The 18,240-nt window shown below is 47.4% G+C and overlaps 1 protein-coding gene across 3 annotated transcripts in view; it reads left to right on the forward strand.

Moving 5' to 3' along the window:
- Positions 1–904: 904 nt before the first annotated feature.
- Positions 905–18,240, forward strand: part of CELF3 (CUGBP Elav-like family member 3) — a 90,325-nt gene continuing 72,989 nt past the window's right edge. For all 3 annotated transcript variants that reach the window (XR_013834045.1, XM_079958216.1, XM_079958217.1), the window contains exon 1: positions 905–1,771. Coding sequence is in view for 2 of the 3 variants with exons in the window: in XM_079958216.1 (XP_079814342.1) it covers positions 1,627–1,771 (145 nt within the window). In the remaining variant the exon portion in view is untranslated. The remainder of the gene's footprint in view (positions 1,772–18,240) is intronic.

Consider the following 18,240-nt stretch of genomic DNA (forward strand, 5'->3'; position numbering starts at 1 on the left):
TGACACCAGGGGGCCGCTTGGAAAGGCAGCTTGCAAAGTGAGAAGATTTACATAATTACAAAAGTGTAACAAAAGTAGTCATAAGCAGTAAATAAAAAAACGTACCAAAACATACACAGGGAAATTAAACAACCCCCACGTGAGTCATAATAAAATCTAAAAACACAGTGAAACCTGATTGGATTAGGATGGAGACCAAAAGAAACCAGCAGAGCAGGGAGATTATTATGTTTGTTTATTTATTGCATTGTTCTTGGTACTGTTTTGTATCACTTTAACGTTGTTGTTGTTTAGTCGTTTAGTCGTGTCCGACTCTTCGTGACTCCATGGACCAGAGCATGCCAGGCACTCTAATAAAAATCACTTTAATAAAAATCCCAATAAAGGTTATTACCAAAGATTTAAAAATGCAACAAGATACAACAAATGAGTATGGATAACAGGAAAATGAACATCTCCAAAATCAAATCAGCCCCTAAGCAATATCTCCTTCCAGTATCCCGCAGAAATAAGGTGGGCCCTGGGAGGGAGGCGTTATTTGCCCCCAGGTGGTTCTGCAAAGTTTCCAGGTCACTCTTTGAAAGCAGGTAAAGGGCTCCTTACTCAGGGTTTAGGATTGTTTGCACGGCTCCCCTCTCAGCCCGCGCGCTGCTCTCGTCTCTCTCGAGCCGGTAATTTGTTGCCGGTCCCTAACTCTGACATGATTATTAGTCGGGGGGGGGGAGGAGGAGGGGCCGCCAGGGCTGTGTGTGCTGCTGGAGGTTTTGTTGGTAAAGAAAAAGATTTGAAACAGAGCTCAAGATCCATTAAAGGAAGGGACCGTCAAACCTGAAAAAGCAGCCGAAATCGCGCTCTTGAGGTGGGGCTGGGGGGGAGGGAAGGAAGGAAATTTTAAAGGGGTGGGAGGGAGGGAAAGAGCCGTCAGGGTGCGAAAATGAATCAATAAGCGAAGAAAAGAGAGGGGGGAAGGAGGAGGAGGAGGAGAAGAAGGAAAAAAATCACAAGAAACCCCAGAATCTCAACCGCGCCACGGAAAGTTAATCAATAAACTAATTAACTGCTTGCAAGCTTTGTAATTGTTTGATCAGAAGAATTAGAATGAGGGTCTGGGGGCTGCCCACGACCCTGGGATAAGGCCGAATCGTAGAACTCTTTGCAATATTTTTAAAAGAAGAATTGTTATTTTATTTTTATCTTTTCAATAGGAATTTTATTGTATTTTTTTGCACCCGTGGGGGGAAAGAAGGAAAGGAAATCTCTCTGTCCCTCTCTTTCTCGTCCCCCTACCACACTTCCTCATCCTTTTTTTTTAAAAAAAAGAAAATAATAATAATTGAAGGATTTGGGAGAGAAGCGAGGCAGACGGAAATGCCGTTCAATTAAAGCGAGATTGGAGGGAAATTTTGTCTCCCAAACTGCTGGCGGCTTTTGATCTCTTTGTTTCCACGCACACACGACGAAGACGACCAAGTCCAGCTTGGGATTTTCTGCTCTCTTTTTCCCCCTTTTCTTTTTTTCTTTGTTTTGTTCCGGCGTGGTTCCCCCCCCCCCTTCCTTTATTTTTTCTTTCTTTTTGGTGAACATTCTGAATTCGAGGCTCGCTCCAGCTTGCTCCTTTTTGAACCAATGAAGGAACCAGACGCCATCAAACTTTTCATTGGACAAATCCCCCGGAATTTAGAGGAGAAGGACCTTAAGCCTATCTTCGAGCAGTTCGGCAAAATCTACGAGTTGACAGTCATTAAGGATAAATACACCGGCATGCATAAAGGTAAGGCGCGCGTTACGCGCAGAGACCAAGCGCTGCGCCCTGGGTACCCTCGCGCGTCGGATGCGCTGGTGGCAGCGGTGGGATGGAATAGAAACGGGCGAAGAACAACAAAGTCGGTGGGGACAGTATTGGGGGTGATGCGGGGGGAGAGAGAAGAAGAAGGAGAATTCTGAGCCCAAAGTATCGCCTGGAATTGCACTACCCGGTTGGAGGAGGGGGCGCACAAAAAAACGAGCAGATAAATTCGTCGTTCTGAAAGCACCGCCCGGCTCGTCACTGGCGAGCGTTACGCGCGGAGTTTGTAGGCTTAGGGGGGGGGGCTGTCAGAGCAAGGCATTTGAGGGTAAGCGGTTTTTCCAGGAGGAGAGGGAGGGGGGTTGGGAGATGGTAACAGATGGCCGGAGGTAGAGAGCCCGTAGATTTCTCCCGCCTCCCCCCCCCCCGCAAAAGGGCACCATGAATAGAACCCTGGATGTCTAACCACCCACAGGATGGGGTTAGAGACTTGCCCGTCAATAGGACGGAGGGTGGGCATCTAGATTCTGATTTCTGGGAGTCATGTGGAGTAAGGTTCGGAAGCAAGAGGACCCTAACTTAGCAGGGGGGAGCAGGAATCGTTTAGCGGCGAGGGTGTTTTGAGCAGATTTGCACTGACTTTGAGCATGGGGTGAGAGAGAGAGAGAGAGAGAGAGAGAGAGAGAGAGAGAGAGAGGAGGGAGCAAAAGATTTCAGATCCTTTCTCCAGTTCATTTCCTCTTTTATGTTTTCCTTTTGGAGTAGGAAAGAGGGAGGGGTCCAGCCCCCCTTTCAGAAAGGGCTTCAGTGATGCCTCTCCTCTCAAAGTGTCGCTAAATAAATCCACGGTTGTTTTGGTTTTTTTCACCTGTGACGGCAGAGCTCCTGGATTTTTGTAACCTAATCGCTTATCAAGTTTTGCCTTTTCTTTTTTTTTTTCTTTTTTAAAAAAGGAAATTAAAACCACCTTCTTGAAGAGGAAACAATGTGTGATTTTAGCTGAAGCCCAGTGCTGGGTGACACAATTGCAGCCCCTGGAACGATTTCCAGGTTTAATCATGCCTGTTCCAACAGAACTCTGGAGACCTCTTGGTTTTCAGAACAAGAAAGCTTTCGTCTTTCTTGGGTGGTTTTTATTATTTTTGCCGGGTCATTCCCCCTCCAGATTCCCCAGCAAAATTGTCCCTCATTGTCGCTGCCTCCCCTTCCCAGGCCCTTATTCTCAGCTGTGTAAGAGAGTAGCCACCTCTGAAATTGTTTTGTTTAAATTTTATTTGAAACCACATTTCAAGATGCATCAAACTTTTGTAGGTGAGTGGCAGGAAAAGTTGCAATATAAGATTATTATTATTATTATTATTATTATTATTATTCCCTGTGATGCCGACTGGTAAACACAGCTCTGCCCTCAGGTGCTGATTCAGAGGGAAGAGAAAGCAAGCAAAATCCATTTAGTACACCCTGAAGGAACACAAGGAAGGGAACAGAGTATAATTAAGAACATTTAGGGGTTTTTTGGGGTCTCTTTTAAAGTGGCAAAAATTCATGAGGTCCAGCTTCGCTTAATTTCTGAGATTTCATCAGCATCCAAATTTTGGCAACCGATAGAGGCGTCTCGTATGTGTCTGGGCTTGCTGATCCAAAACCCTGATTAATGGACGTTGTTTGGCAGGTATTTGCGGCACCGTTCCGTGAAAAATGGTTTTGGCTTCGTAAACTGCTGGGAGAGGGGGCAATAAGAGAAAGAAGTAACATTTGCTGAGCCCATTTGAAGCTGCTCTTGTCTTTGAAGTCTAGGAAAAGAGAACTGATCACCCATCAGGCCAGCTGGGAACACAATAACCAGGTGTGAGGCTCCTGGGTTTGTTTGTTTCTCTTGGTTTTATTGCAAATGGTATTTGGTAGGTTTCGCGCAGACAAGGAAGTTGCCAGCTTTTTGTGATCAGCCTGTGCTTCCATGACTCGGACAAGGGTTCAGCTGACGAGTGTTTACAAGGGGACCATGTTTATCTCCAGTGCCATGAAAAAAAGATCTCTTTCCCCAACACACACCAGCCATGCCACCCCCAAGTTCCAATGAATTGAGATGCTATTAAAGGCAGAGGAGCAAGAGCAGAAAAAGGAATTGGCAAGCTTTGTGAGAAGGGAAATGAGTTGAGATTGAGGCCTAGAGTCTGAGTATGTTAGAAGTTGCAGGGTGTGGGATATTCCCCCCCCCCCAATAAAAAATTATAATAAACAGGATGTTTGAGCAGGAGTTAAAGTTTCATGTTTGGTAGTATTGGATGTTTGGCGTTGCAAAACACTGGCAATAAAATAAGATCAGTTAACGAACCAATTCCCTCAGATTTTGCATGCAAGGCTTGGGGGCGGAGGACAAACCTCCAGGTCTGGAAAAACACAAGCATATTCTAAATCTGCAATATGATGCAGTTTGAATATATTTTTTTGTTTAGAATTCATTGAGTAGCCTCAGTTTCTCTGTAGCTGAACAAGGGAAAAGGTTGGGTGTTCTGAGGAGAAGCCGTTTCGGATCAGTGTGTGGTTGTTTTCCCCCTCACCACATCTGACCAACCCTCTCAGGGGGGTCCTTGGACCCTCACACCCAGTGCAGCAACAGGCAAGGAGGATGGGAATTGTAGTCTAGCAAGGGCACCACATGGCTACCCTTGCTCAGAGAATCAGGCTTATGATCAGAGGGGCAGGGTTATGATTGTCTGCTAGCCGCAAGGGCTATTCCAATGGAGGCAGGATGAGTCCTCAGTTTCCTGAGCACATTCTGCATTCCTGGCACCTTGCCCCAGGCAAATTGTTGTCCCTCCTTGCTCCCCCAGTACTTTTTCTTCACGTTTGTGGTTGCCTTGAGCCAGTTGTGGTGGTAAGCAAGGGTCCGAGAACTCCATTCAGCCCCTGGGTGTGACTTTGGGCCCATTCTCTGTTTCTCAGACTAACCTCCCTCACAGGGTTGTTGTGCGGGTAAAACAGGGAGAGGGAGAACCATATACGCTGCCTTGAACTCTTTGGAGAAAGGTGGGTAATAAACATAATCAATAATAATAATAATAATAATAATAATTTATTATTTGTACCCTCCCATCTGGCTGGGCTTCCCCAGCCACTCTGGGCAGCTTCCAACAAAGACCAAAAATACACTAAAATGTCACACATTAGAAACTTCCCTGATGTCTTCTGAATGTCAGGTAGTTGTTTATCTCTGATGGGAGGGCATTCCACAGGGCGGGCACCACCACCGAGAAGGCCCTCTGCCTGGTTCCCTGTAACTTGGCTTCTCGCAGGGAGGGAACTGCCAGAAGGCCCTCAGCGCTGGACCTCAGCATCCGGGCAGAACGATGGGGGTGGAGACACTCCTTCAGGTATACTGGGCCGAGGCCATTTAGGGCTTTCAAGGTCAGCACCAACACTTTGAATTGTGCTTGGAAACGTACTGGGAGCCAATGTAGGTCTTTCAAGACCGGTGTTATGTGGTCTCGGCGGCTGCCCGCAGTCACCAGTCTAGCTGCCGCATTCTGGATAATAATAATTAGCCGGTGTGAGCTTGTAGCAGAGTCCAAGCACCCCTGACCCCGCCAAGGAATCTTTAGAAGCGAAATCTCTCCATGGGAAAACAAATGCACCTCATTGCTTTAGCGCACATGAGTGCTAAGGTGTTAGGTTCCCGTTTCACACATCCTGCTCTAGGAAGAATGATCCTAACCCACCACCATCCTAATCTAAAGAACTAAACACCTCTGTGGCTTTTAAATTGACAGGATTTCAGCAGAGCTGGTGGATCAAACCAGGTGGAGAAGACCCTTTATCAGGCTTCCTCAACCTCCGCCCTCTAGATCAGTGTTACCCAACCTTGGGCCTCCAGCTGTTTTTGAACTACAATTCCCATCATCCCTGACCACTGGTCTTGCTAGCTAGGGATGATGGGAGTTGTAGGCCAAAAACATCTGGAGGCCCAAGGTTGGGAAACACTGCTCTAGATGTTTTTGGCCTACAACTCCCATGATCCCTAGCTAGCAGGACCAGTGGTCAGGGATGATGGGAATTGTAGCCCCAAAACATCTGGAAGGCCAAGGTTGAGGAAGCCTGCCCTTCAGTATAACTATGTTTTTTGAGGTTTAAAGAGCAGCAAAGGGCTGCTTGCAAATATGCTTTTGAAATGTGCTGCATTTTGAAGTCCTAACCGTCGTGGCACAGTGGTGTCAAAGTGATGCCAGGTGATTGACAGGTGATTGGTCCCACCCACCTGTCAAATTTGGCCTGGCAGGGGTGGGGAGTGAAATATCTGGTCTGACGGCCAGACCAGCCAGGTTCCCCACCCCTGGCATAGAAGTATAAGAAGTTGGTACGTCTATATAATATCCACCTAACAACCACAAAGGGACGCGGCTGGCACTGTGGTCTAAACCACTGAGCCTTGGGCTTTCCGATCAGAAGGTCGGCGGTTCGAATCCCCGCGATGGGGAGAGCTCCCATTGTTCGGTCCCTGCTCCTGCCAACATAGCAGTTCGAAAGCACGTCAAAGTGCAGGTAGATAAATAGGTACCGCTCTGGCGGGAAAGTAAATGGCGTTTCCGTGCACTGCTCTGGTTCGCCAGAAGCGGCTTAGTCATGCTGGCCACATGATCCGGAAGCTGTACGCCGGCTCCCTCGGCCAGTAAAGTGAGATGAGCGCCGCAACCCCAGAGTCATCCGCGACTGGACCTAATGGTCAGGGGTCCCTTTACCTTTACCTTTAAAAACCCCAAAGCTTTGGCAATGAGTTTGCCTTCTCCTTCCATGCTCACCAATTTCCAAAAGCCTAATCGCCAGAGATGAAGGATGCCCAACAAGTCATTGTTTACATAACCCAGAACTGAACGGCCTCTCACTTTCCATGATACAGGGACACACAGGGAGGTTGAAATCCATTCTACACTTACCTGGGAACAAGTGCTGTTGAATGCAGTAGGACTTCCTTCTGAGTCAACCTGCGTGGGATGGTGCTCCCAGTTGACATTCCTAAACCGTGCTTACTCTGAAGCGAGCTTCGCCAGAACCTGAGAGGCTTGCTTCTGAGTAAACACACTCACAAGGGTCCTCTTCTGTCTTGCACCCTTTAGACACTGGTGGTTGGTGCCCATGGAGACGGTGGGGTGGAAGGCAAGGAGACCCACAGTGGGCGGAGCCAGAGTCAACGATGGGTGGAGCCAACAAATTCTCCATTGCCCCCAGCCTCCTCCCTGCTGCGTTCTGCTAGGACAAAATTGAAGCTCAGGGCTAGGAAGATGACAGGGAGGACCAAACCACAGGCTGGTTGAAAGTCAGAAGGCAGGGAGCCTCCATAATGCTTAGGATCTACCTGCCGGTCTTGTCTGATCACAAAATGCCGAAATCAACAGCAAACGGCTCCAGGTTCCAGGCAGGGAGATAGGACAGCAGGGGTCTGGCAACTTATTCCACCCTGTCTTTTATATAACTTGCTATATTTTAAACAATTCAAGGGGAAAGTCAACTTCCTTTTCCAGGAAGATTTGAACAGCATGTGCCGAGATAAATCAAAAATAAAATCTGGAATGATTGTGGGGCTTTTATTTCCTTGGTCTGTCTGTATACACCCCCCCCAAACTAAGGGAAACACCCCTTAAAGCACAGCTGATGGTGGTTTTCTTTTAAAGGAAAGATAGGCCAGGCTTTGCCAAACCAGAGCCCTCTAAGTGTTTTGGTCCACAATTCCTATTACCCCAGCCAGCCAGCTGTGCAACATTGCATGCTTTTAGATACGTATTTTTTGCTCCATAAGACGCACCTAGTTTTTAGAGGAGGAAAACAAGAAGAAAAAAAATTCTGAATGAAAGAGTGGATGTATGATTTTTGTGGTTCATTCTGTGGCCACAGACATGATATGTGATTTGACGGTGAATTTGAGGTGACCCAATGCAAAAATCCTGAGAATCCATGTGGATCCGTGCTTTGTAACCACGTTTTTGCACCATTGCGGCCCCACGAAACAGTTAACGTGTGTGTGTGTTTTTGGTGCAGACTGTAGCCATGGACATGCTATGTGATCTGATGGTGAATTTGGGGTGACCCAATGCAATAATCCTGAGGATCCATGTGCTTTTACCTCCGCCCTCCCAGGCAGCCTCCTTTATCGCTAGAGTCCCTTATCTCCCTCCCAATCGCTTGCCGATCAGCTGCTCAGTGGCTTTGTTTCAACACCCCTTCCCTCTTTCTAAAAAAAAAAAAAGCACGGTCTGCTTTTCACCCCTGGGCAATTCAGCTCCAGGGACCACACATTCGCTCCATAAGACGCACAGACATTTCCCCTTACTTTTTAGGAGGAAAAAAGTGTGTCTTATGGAGCGAAAAATACAGTAACTCTTTGAGAAGGGTCTTTGGGAAATGATGAAGGAGGCCTTTATTTTGCTAGTTCAGGTGGTTGCTTGTGGTGTGGGGGTGTGCAGCAGAATCTCAGGGGTACCTAGCTAATAAGGAAAACTTAGGGGGAGAAGAACCCCACCCTTCTCAGGACAAATACTCCCAAGCCAGGGGGAGCTCTCGTGCCTGGTCTCCTGCCCCCCCCCATCAGCCCATTTCTCTCTCAATCCATAAAACCGGTGCAGAAGATTCAACTCTGCTGCTCTTTGTTGCTTAGGTTGAGTTTGGTACAGCAAGATCTGAGGAAGAGGGGCTTTGGGGGGGGTAGATATGAAATTAATTTTGCCCAGGGCAGCTGTGATAGCTAGTTCCGCTCAACCCCCAATTTGGGGCTGGGGGTGAGGGAGGGATACGGAAATTGCCAAATCAGAGTGAACAGGAACAGCTGCCAAATTTAATCTCTTAATTGCCCCAACGGGAATGGCTCATTATAATGTAGGAGCATATTAACTAACTAAGCAAACAAGAGAAGGAGGGACAGGTAGATGGGCTTGAAGATAGACAGGCCTCCCCCCTCTCTCTTGGCTCAGACGGCGGACCCTGCTGGATCAAGCCGAAGGGAGGCCCATTTAGACCCAACACACTGCTTCCGTTGCAACGGACAGCTGGATCCTTCCGGGAAGCCAAAAGGATCCTGCCCCCATTGCCTCTTCTGCCACAACTAGCATTTTATTCGTTCATTTATTTGTCTATTTATAATCCACTTTTTCAAGGCGGCTTACAACATGTCAAAAACGCCACATTTATAAATATCTGTAAAAAAATATTTGGAAATGTCAATAGAAGCTCGGTGGATGGTGGAAAAGAGAAGCTCGTCTTGGGAAGGCCTTTCCTAAGCAGCATTCGGTTTTCGAAAGACACCTGAAAGAAGACAGGGGTGGTTCCATCTGAACTTCTAGAGGCAGGGAGTTCCACAGGGCAGAGCCCACTGCATTAAAGGGTTAGTTAAGGCCAGCTGAAAGGGATGCGGGTGGCGCTGTGGGTTAAACCACAGAGCCTAGGACTTGCCAATCAGAAGGTCGGCAGTTCGAATCTGCACGCCGGGGTGAGCTCCCCTTGCTCGGTCCCTGCTCCTGCCAACCTAGCAGTTTGAAAGCACGTCAAAAGTGCAAGTAGATAAATAGGTACCACTCCGACGGGAAGGTAAACACCATTTCCGTCCATTGCTCTGCTTTGCCAGAAGCGGCTTAGTCCTGCTGGCCACATGACCCAGAAGCTGTACGCCGGCTCCCTCAGCCAGGAAAGTGAGATGAGCACTGCAACCCCAGAGTCGGCCATGACTGGACCTAATGGTCAGGGTCCTAAGGCCAGCCAAAGCCCTGGGGCCTAGGGAGAACCACCAGAGGTGGCCTATCAGATGATCTTGGTGATCGAGGTAGAATCAGGCAGTCCCCTAGTAACTTTAGAACCAAGTTGCTTAGGGCTTTGTGAACAATTTCTTTTACTTATTTCTTAAGATTTATGTACCACTTGATTGAAAAAAGAAAAAGACCCAAAACAACGTTCCCAAAGACCTAGCCGGGACCCTCTGCCAAAACATGGAATCTGATTAGAAGTTTGGGAGCCCTGCTCTGCAAAAAACACACACACAAAAAAAACCTCCCCCCAAAATGCTAACAGTGTCAGATCAAGGGAACTAATAATGCCATTCTCTTCTGCCTTGATGAGACCGCGCCTGGAATCTGTGTCCAGTTCTGGGTGCCACAGTTTAAGAAGGATATTGACAAGCTGGAACATGTGCAGAAGAGGAGACCAAAATGGTCAAGGGTCTGGAAACCAAGCCTTATGAGGAATGGTTGATTTATCACAGCACACCAAGGACAGCTATCCAGATCCTCCTGGAAAAGGAGACTGACTTTGACCCTTGAGTTGTTTAAAATATTGCAAGTTGTATAAAGACAGGATGGAATAAGTTGCCAGACCCCCATCTAGTGGGAGGGCATTCCACAGGGCGGGTGCCACCACCGAGAAGGCCCTCTGCCTGGTTCCCTGTAACTTGGCTTCTCGTAGTGAGGGAACCACCAGAAGGCCCTCGGAGCTGGACCTCAGTGTCCAGGTACAACGATGGGGGTTGAGATGCTCCTTCAGGTATACTGGACCGAGGCCGTTTAGGGCTTTAAAGGTCAGCACCAACACTTTGAATTGTGCTTGGAAACGTACTGGGAGCCAATGAAGGTCTTTCAAGACCGGTGTTATGTGGTCTCGGCAGCTACTCCCAGTCACCAGTCTAGCTGCCGCATTCTGGATTAGTTGTAGTTTCCGGGTCACCTTCAAAGGTAGCCCCACGTAGAGCGCATGGCAGTAGTCCAAGCGGGAGATAACCAGAGCATGCACCACTCTGGCGAGACAGAGAGGGAGGGTCTCAGCCTGCTTACCAGGTGGGCAGGGAGGGTCTCAGCCTGCGTACCAGGTGGAGCTGGTAAACAGCTGCCCTGGACACAGAATTGACCTGCGCCTCCATGGACAGCTGTGAGTCCAAAGGGACTCCCAGGCTGCACACATGGTCCTTCAGGGGCACAGTTGCCCCATCCAGGACCAGGGAGTCCCCCACACCCCCTGTCCCCCAAGAACAGTACTTCTGTCTTGTAAGGGTTCAACCTCAATCTGTTAGCCACCATCCATCCTCCAACCTCATACAGTGGTTTGCTACCCATCAGACAACTGATGTAACACAGAGATTCAGGGTGTGGTTTAAAGTGTGTCTGGTTTAAATCTCACCTCGACAGGCTCGCCAGCTTCTTGGACTGCCTCTCGCTCCTGAGGCTTGAAGTAACAGGAAAGCAGAGCTTGGGCTGACCCTACATTATTTCCATGCTGCCAATGGTTTCACTTCCTAGTTTCCTGCAAATCAGCCTGCTGAAATGGGCGCAGGAGCAGACTAGCCTGGGTTCTTCATGGTCAGTTGGCATCCCCTCGTCTGAGAGACGGGGGCTAGGTTAGGCCAGGGGCAGATGAAGTCCTGGGCCTTGCAGACTCGAGTAAATGAGAGAGGCGTCAGTTGGGACAGATTTCTTAGACTGGAGTGACAAAATCAAACTTGTGAAAATTCCCTGTAAAATGGTACCAGAGGCCAATGGCCAATGGACCTCATCCTGCACACAGAAATCTTTGGAATGACTCTAGATAATTTGCTGTCACTCAGCAACCACGGGATAGGGGGAGAAATTCGACAGAGTTCTCATTTAAAGGCAAAACCCAACTAAATACAAACTTTCCAAAACAATTAACGGACCGAAATGCAGGCGTCCTGCAAAACTCACACCCCTTCGAATTTTGCAATGCAGTTCCCCACCCAAGTGGTGTGTACATAAATGCATATACTGTGGTAAAGTGTGCATAAGAATGCATATAATGTACAAATGCATGTTGTATTAGGGGGAACTGCTTTGCTAAAATATGTGTCATAGGCTAAAACTGCATGCAAGCGTGTGGATATTAGGAGAAAATTGCACTAAAATACGGGTGAATTTTCTTGAGGACCTTTTAAAAAAAAAAAGATTTGCAACCTGAGGTGGAAGTGTGGAGAACTGAACTTTAGATTGGGAAAATGAGGAACTGAAAACGGACACATCTGCCCATCCCTAATCCCAACCCTCCCAAAAATTGTAATATATGGGTAACAAATGGGGTCTGCAACAAAATGTTGCAGCATGGAACACTCCTGCCAAGGCTTCCAGTTGGCCAAGATACTCTATTCTGTTCCCCCTCTTGCTTGTTTTTTTTCAAGTTTTTCTGCCCCCCTCAACACACACACTTTTTGGTCTTCCCAGCAAGTGGTTTTTTTATACATTAAATTTCTTAGAGTTCCCCCAAGCCTGCAACTACCTCTCCCTTAATGCATGGGTGCTGCTGCTTTGAGCTGCAGGAAGACTAGCCGTCAACTGGATAATTAAATTTTGCTATGAGGATACAACACTAGAGGCCCACCTGCTGTGAAGTTTACTGAGATGATCTATCCTTTTTTTTTTAACCCCCCCCCTTTTTTTTTAATGATCTATCCTTTTGTGAGTTGAACCATGTGAATCTGATTTCATTGAAACCAGAGAGCTCTTACAGGCTATGGCTGTAGAGGGTTTGTATATGTCTGTGTGTTTCTTCTTTTGTTCAATTGATCTGATTTAGGGGACGAATGGGCAAAAGTGCATTTTTTTACCTGCTATTTTGCCATGCTCTGTGATTTCATCCGATACCTCATTTGTCTCCCTCTCTCTGACCTTAGTTAGTCCCCCAAAAGAGTACCCTGAGCTGGCTTTGCAAACAGATATGTAGATTAGGGTTACCAGACGTACACAGTTCCCAGGGACAGTTCCCAGATTTGCAAATTTGTCCCTGGGAAACGTGGCCTTAGCAGCCCGGAGCCAGCCTGGTAGCGCAGTTGGCTCTGGCTGACTTCAGGAGCTGCTCGCTGCCGTGGCACCCATCATTTTTCCTCACTGGAAGTCCCCATATGACGTGTCTTGTGCACATAGGATGTTGCTTGTGCGATCTCCTGTCCGCTTCCTCCTTTGTTTTGACTGATCGGGGGAGGCTCAAGAGTCGCGGGCGGGCGGGCGGCCCTTGCCCAGTGTTTCAAAAACTCTGCGCATTTATGTTTCACAGGGTGCTAAAGAAGGTTTTTGCACCTTTATACAATATTCATGGGATGCGGGTGGTGCTGTGGGTTAAACCACAGAGCCTAGGACTTGTTGATCGGAAGGTCGGCGGTTTGAATCCCCACTACGGGGTGAGCTCCCATTGCTCGGTCCCTGCTCCTGCCAACCTAGCAGTTCGAAAGCACCTCAAAGTGCAAGTAGATAAATAGGTATCACTCTGGCGGGAAGGTAAACAGCATTTCCGTGCGCTGCTCTGGTTCGCCAGAAGCAGCTTAGTCATTCTGGCCACATGACCCGGAAGCTGTACGTTGGCTCCCTTGGCCCATAAAGCGAGATGAGCGCCACAACCCCAGAGTCGTCCATGACTGGACCTAACTGTCAGGGGTCCCTTTACCTTACAATATGCATGTGTGCTTGGGCCCAGGGTCTTTTGCCTCACCATCCCCACTATTGACTTCCTATTACTACTCAGCTTCAAAAAAAGTGTCCCCGGATTCATAGAAAAAAATCTGGTAACCATAATGTAGATGCAACTACCATTTGAAACAAAGAAAGAAATTGTGTTTTGCAAACAGACAAGCGTTGTCAGCAAAAGTTTGTGGTGAAGGCAGGGTTGAGATGGAGGCTTAGAAGCCAATAGAAAGATCCTTGCTGTTCCAACTGCCTTGCTGGATGCAGACAGGCCCCAAGGGACTGCGAATTAAAACCCAAACAATCAGGGAAAACACAGAGAGATAATGTATATTAGGGTTTCCAGGGTCTCCAGGTCCCACCTGGTCCCACCTCCAGGCGGCAGGTAGAGGACTTCAATCTTCAGGTTGGTGAAAAGGTCTTGAATAATAACAAAATAAAAAAAATTCCTTCCAGTAGCACCTTAAAGACCAACTAAGTTAGTTCTTGGTATGAGCTTTCGTGTGCATGCACACTTCTTCAGATACACTGAAACAGAAGTATCTGAAGAAGTGTGCATGCACACGAAAGCTCATACCAAGAACTAACTTAGTTGGTCTTTAAGGTGCTACTGGAAGGAATTTTTTTATTTTGTTTTGACTATGGCAGACCAACACGGCTACCTATCTGTAACTTGAATAATAACAATAAGAAATCAACAATAGCAATGTTTTGAAGAGTATGTGAGTCAACACTGTTCTGAAGAAAGCATGTTGGTTTGTTTAGATTAAGATTGTAAAGTTGACCTAGGAAAAATTAATATACAGTGGATGCTTGGGTTGCGAATGTGATCTGTGCAAGATGCGCGTTCACAACCCGATTGTGATTCGGCGCTTCTGCGCATGCACAAAGCGCAATTTAGTGCTTCTGCACATGCGCGGCCGCCAAAACCCGGAAGTAACCCATTCCAGTACTTCCGGGTTTTGGCGGTCCGTAACCCAAAAAAACACAACCTGAAGAGTCTGTAACCCGAGGTATGACTGTATTTAGAACATTAAAGACGAAATGTATAAGATAAAATGTAAATAAGAACTTAAAATTTAAGGGATGGTGAGTATTGGAGAAGTTAAGTCACATGGGCTCACTAATATTATTCTCTCTTTTCTCTTTCTCGGCTTTTCTTTTTGGGGTTAATATATGTATTTTTGTCGGTGGGAATAATCATTGTTTGTTTGTCTATGAAATAAATAAATAAATTTTCATAGAATCGTGGAATCATAGAGTTGGAAGAGACCACAAGGGCCATCGAGTCCAACCCCCTGCCAAGCAGGAAACACCATCAGAGCACTCCTGACATATGGTTGTCAAGCCTCTGCTTAAAGACCTCCAAAGAAGGAGACTCCACCACACTCCTTGGCAGCAAATTCCACTGTCAAACAGCTCTTACTGTCAGGAAGTTCTTCCTAATGTTTAGGTGGAATCTTCTTCCTTGTAGTTTGGAACCATTGCTCCGTGTCCGCTTCTCCGGAGCAGCAGAAAACAACCTTTCTCCCTCCTCTATGTGACATCCTTTTATATATTTGAACATGGCTATCATATCACCCCTTAACCTCCTCTTCTCCAGGCTAAACATGCCCAGCTCCCTTAGCCGTTCCTCATAAGGCATCATTTCCAGGCCTTTGACCATTTTGGTTGCCCTCCTCTGGACACGTTCCAGTTTGTCAGTGTCCTTCTTGAACTGTGGTGCCCAGAAAGAAAGAAATTATTAAGGAGATTGCATGAAGCTTGCAAGCTTCAGTCTGGCAGGAGCTGATTGCAAATTATAGCATAGAGATTCAGGGTGCTGGAGCTCTCCTCTCCCAATTAACTTCCATCTCCAGGAACGGCCCCTGGAATATCACCAGGGGCCGCCTCTGTGTCTCAGGTTTGGGCTCTCAATCTCAGGGTCTAGGATGCTGTTGACCCGGCAACCCTAATACACGCAAACACACACCTTTTCTGGAGTAAGGTGAAGCAGACTAGTTTCTCACCCCAAAATGAGAAGGATAGGGCCTACGGATTTTGTTTCATATTTGCTTCTTTATTTCATTTTAAAAAATATAAATAAATACTGCTTGTTAAAAACAACAGCACAACATCATCAAAGCAGTTCTCGAAAAGAATAAAGCAGTGAAACCGTCATCTTAAAAACGAAAAAACAGCCTTGGGCATTATTTTCATTTCAAAGGGGTGTTTTCCCCTCCCATACTAAAGCGTATTGTCCCTCTTTCAAACACAAAATCTCCTCTGTTTTAGGCAGAAATTCACATGCAAATGTGTGTGCTTTTTGGTCTCCCAAACGAAAACCCGCCTCTTTCTAGGTGTGAAGCAGTTTCCAAGACTGCAAATTCCTGTTTAGAGTGAGATATAAAAATATGTTCGGTACATCTCAGGTTCTTCAAATGCTCTTGCTCAAGAAAGAAAGAAAGAAAGAAAGAAAGAAAGAGAAAGCTGGGAATCTGGGGAGTAGGGTTTGTTTTGGGGACACACACACATATACTGTATTTTTTGCTCTATAGGACACACCGGACCATAGGAGGGGGAGAACAGGGGAAAAAAATTCTCCCCCTCTCTGCTCAGCGCCCCTTCAGCAAAGCGGCAGGAGAAACGGAGCCCCTTCCATTTCTCCTCCTGCTTCCCTGAAGGGGCACTGCGCAGAGAGGGAAAACACTGACCCCTCTCGCTCTCCAGGCTTCAGGCGGCTATCCGCAAGCCTTCGGAGGGCAGCGGGAACTCCTGCTGCGCTCCGAAGGCTTGCGGATAGCTGCCTGAAGCCCCCGGAGCGCAGCGGCAGTTCGCGCTGCACTCCGGGGGCTTCAGGCCGCAAGCTTGTGTGCGGCTCTTGGGGGCTTTTCCTGCCTGCCCCCCCCTGCATTCACTCCATAGGACGCACAGACTTTCCCCCTTAGTTTTTAAGAGGGAAAAAGTGTGTCCTATGGAGCGAAAAATACGGTATATATTGATGGTCTTTGCCACCTTCCTTTTTAATCATGGGTGGGGCTGGAAATTGGGGCTCAGCTCTCCAGACACCCCACTCCACTGCCTTGCCTGGTCTTTCCCCACTTTGAATTGTATCCAGTGCGAATCCTGCCCAGGTTTCAAATCAATGGCATCAGAACATCAGAAATCTGGACCATCTAGCCTAGACTCCTGTTCTCACAGAGGCTGACCAGATGTCTGTCAGGATCCGAGCATTTTCCCCTTCTGTGGTATCCAGGAACTAGCATTCAGTGGAGGCAGCGCCGAGCCATCCTGGCTAGGAGCCATCAGCAGACTTTTCCTCCACGAATTTGCCCAACAATCCTCTTTCAGGCCTTCCAAGCTGGTGCTCCCCTCCTGAGGCAGTGAGTTCCATAGGTCCAGCACCAAGGGCCTTCTGGCGGTTCCCTCCCTGCAAGAAGTGATGTTACAGGGCCTTCTCGGTGGTGGCACCCACCCTGTGGAACTCCCTGCCACCAGATGTCAAAGAGAAAAATAACTACCAGATTTGTAGAAGACATCTGAAGGCAGCCCTGTTTAGGGAAACTTTTAAGGTTTAATAGGTTATTGTATTTTAATATTCTGTTGGAAGCCGCACAATTTTCTCCCTATCCTCCCCCCGTGCTAAGTTCTGCAAGGGGCAACACCAAAAGGGAGGAGGAGGAGGAGGCTGGCAAGCAGGGTCACCCCATGGTTGTAAGAAACAGAGAGTAGAAGCATGAGCTGGAAGGGACCCCGAGGGTCATCTAGTCCAACCCCCTGCAATGGAGTAATCTTTTGCCCAACGTGGGACTCGAACCCACAACCGAGATTGAGCAGATATGCAGGGTATAATTAATAAATAATGATATCATCATCATCATCATTATCATTATTATTATCATTATGTGCTGTGTGAAATAGTTCCTTTTAGCTGCCTTCCAACGCACTTCTTTCTTCCAGTGTTACTCCAATGCATCGGACTAACTTAGGGTCAGTTATACAAGGGGTCAGCAAACTTTTTCAGCAGGGGGCCTGTCCCCTGTCCCTCAGAGCTTGTGGGGAGGGGGGCAGACTATATTTTGAAGGGGGGTTGAAATAAACGAATTTCTATGCCCCACATATAACTCAGAGGTGCATTTTAAATAAAAGCACACTGAAATATACTCGGAGTCGAGTGTGGATTTCATGCTCTTTATTCAGCTCATAGTGGTGAGGAGGAATGGAAGTTCCCCCGAAATGTCTGCTTTATATACATTATTTACACAATGGGCCCCACTTGATTGGCTAATTCCAGGATTTTCCTGTAGGCCAATCAGGTTGCAGATTCACTTCCACCTGGAGCTGGATTGGGTGGCTCCTGTGGACCAATCAGACTGCTGCATTCTGGATCCTTTTGTTCTAGGACCAATCAGACTGCTGCATTCTGGATCCTTTTGTTCTAGGACCAATCAGACTGCTGCCTTTTGGATCCTATTATTCTAGGACCAGTCAGACTGCTGCATTCTGGATCCTATTGTTCTAGGACCAGTCAGACTGCTGCATTCTGGATCCTATTGTTCTAGGACCAATCAGACTGCTGCCCTTTGGATCCTATTCAACTCAGTACATAACACACACATTCTTCTCATGTGGTGGAGTCTCCTTCTTTGGAGGTCTTTAAGCAGAGGCTTGACAATCATGTGTCAGGAGTGCTCTGATGGTGTTTCCTGCTTGGCAGGGGGTTGGACTCGATGGCCCTTGTGGTCTCTTCCAACTCTAGGAGTCTATGATTCTATGAAAAACACCAGGCAGGCCACACAGATAACCCAGAGATGCATTTTCAATAAAAAGACACATTCTACTCATGTAAAAACACACCGATTCCTGGACGGTTCGTGGGCCGGATTGAGAAGGCGATTGGGCCAGATCCGGCCCCCGGCCTTAGTTTGCCTACCCCTGGTTCAGTCCCTTCAATGGGTCTAGTCTGAGTAGAACTCAGTCAGATAAAATCTAGTGCCTCTTCAGCCAAAATGGGTGCCCAAATTTTTTTGTCTGTTTGCTGGC

This window comes from Podarcis cretensis, assembly GCF_951804945.1.
Source record: "Podarcis cretensis genome assembly, chromosome: 16".
Lineage (NCBI taxonomy): Eukaryota > Metazoa > Chordata > Lepidosauria > Squamata > Lacertidae > Podarcis > Podarcis cretensis.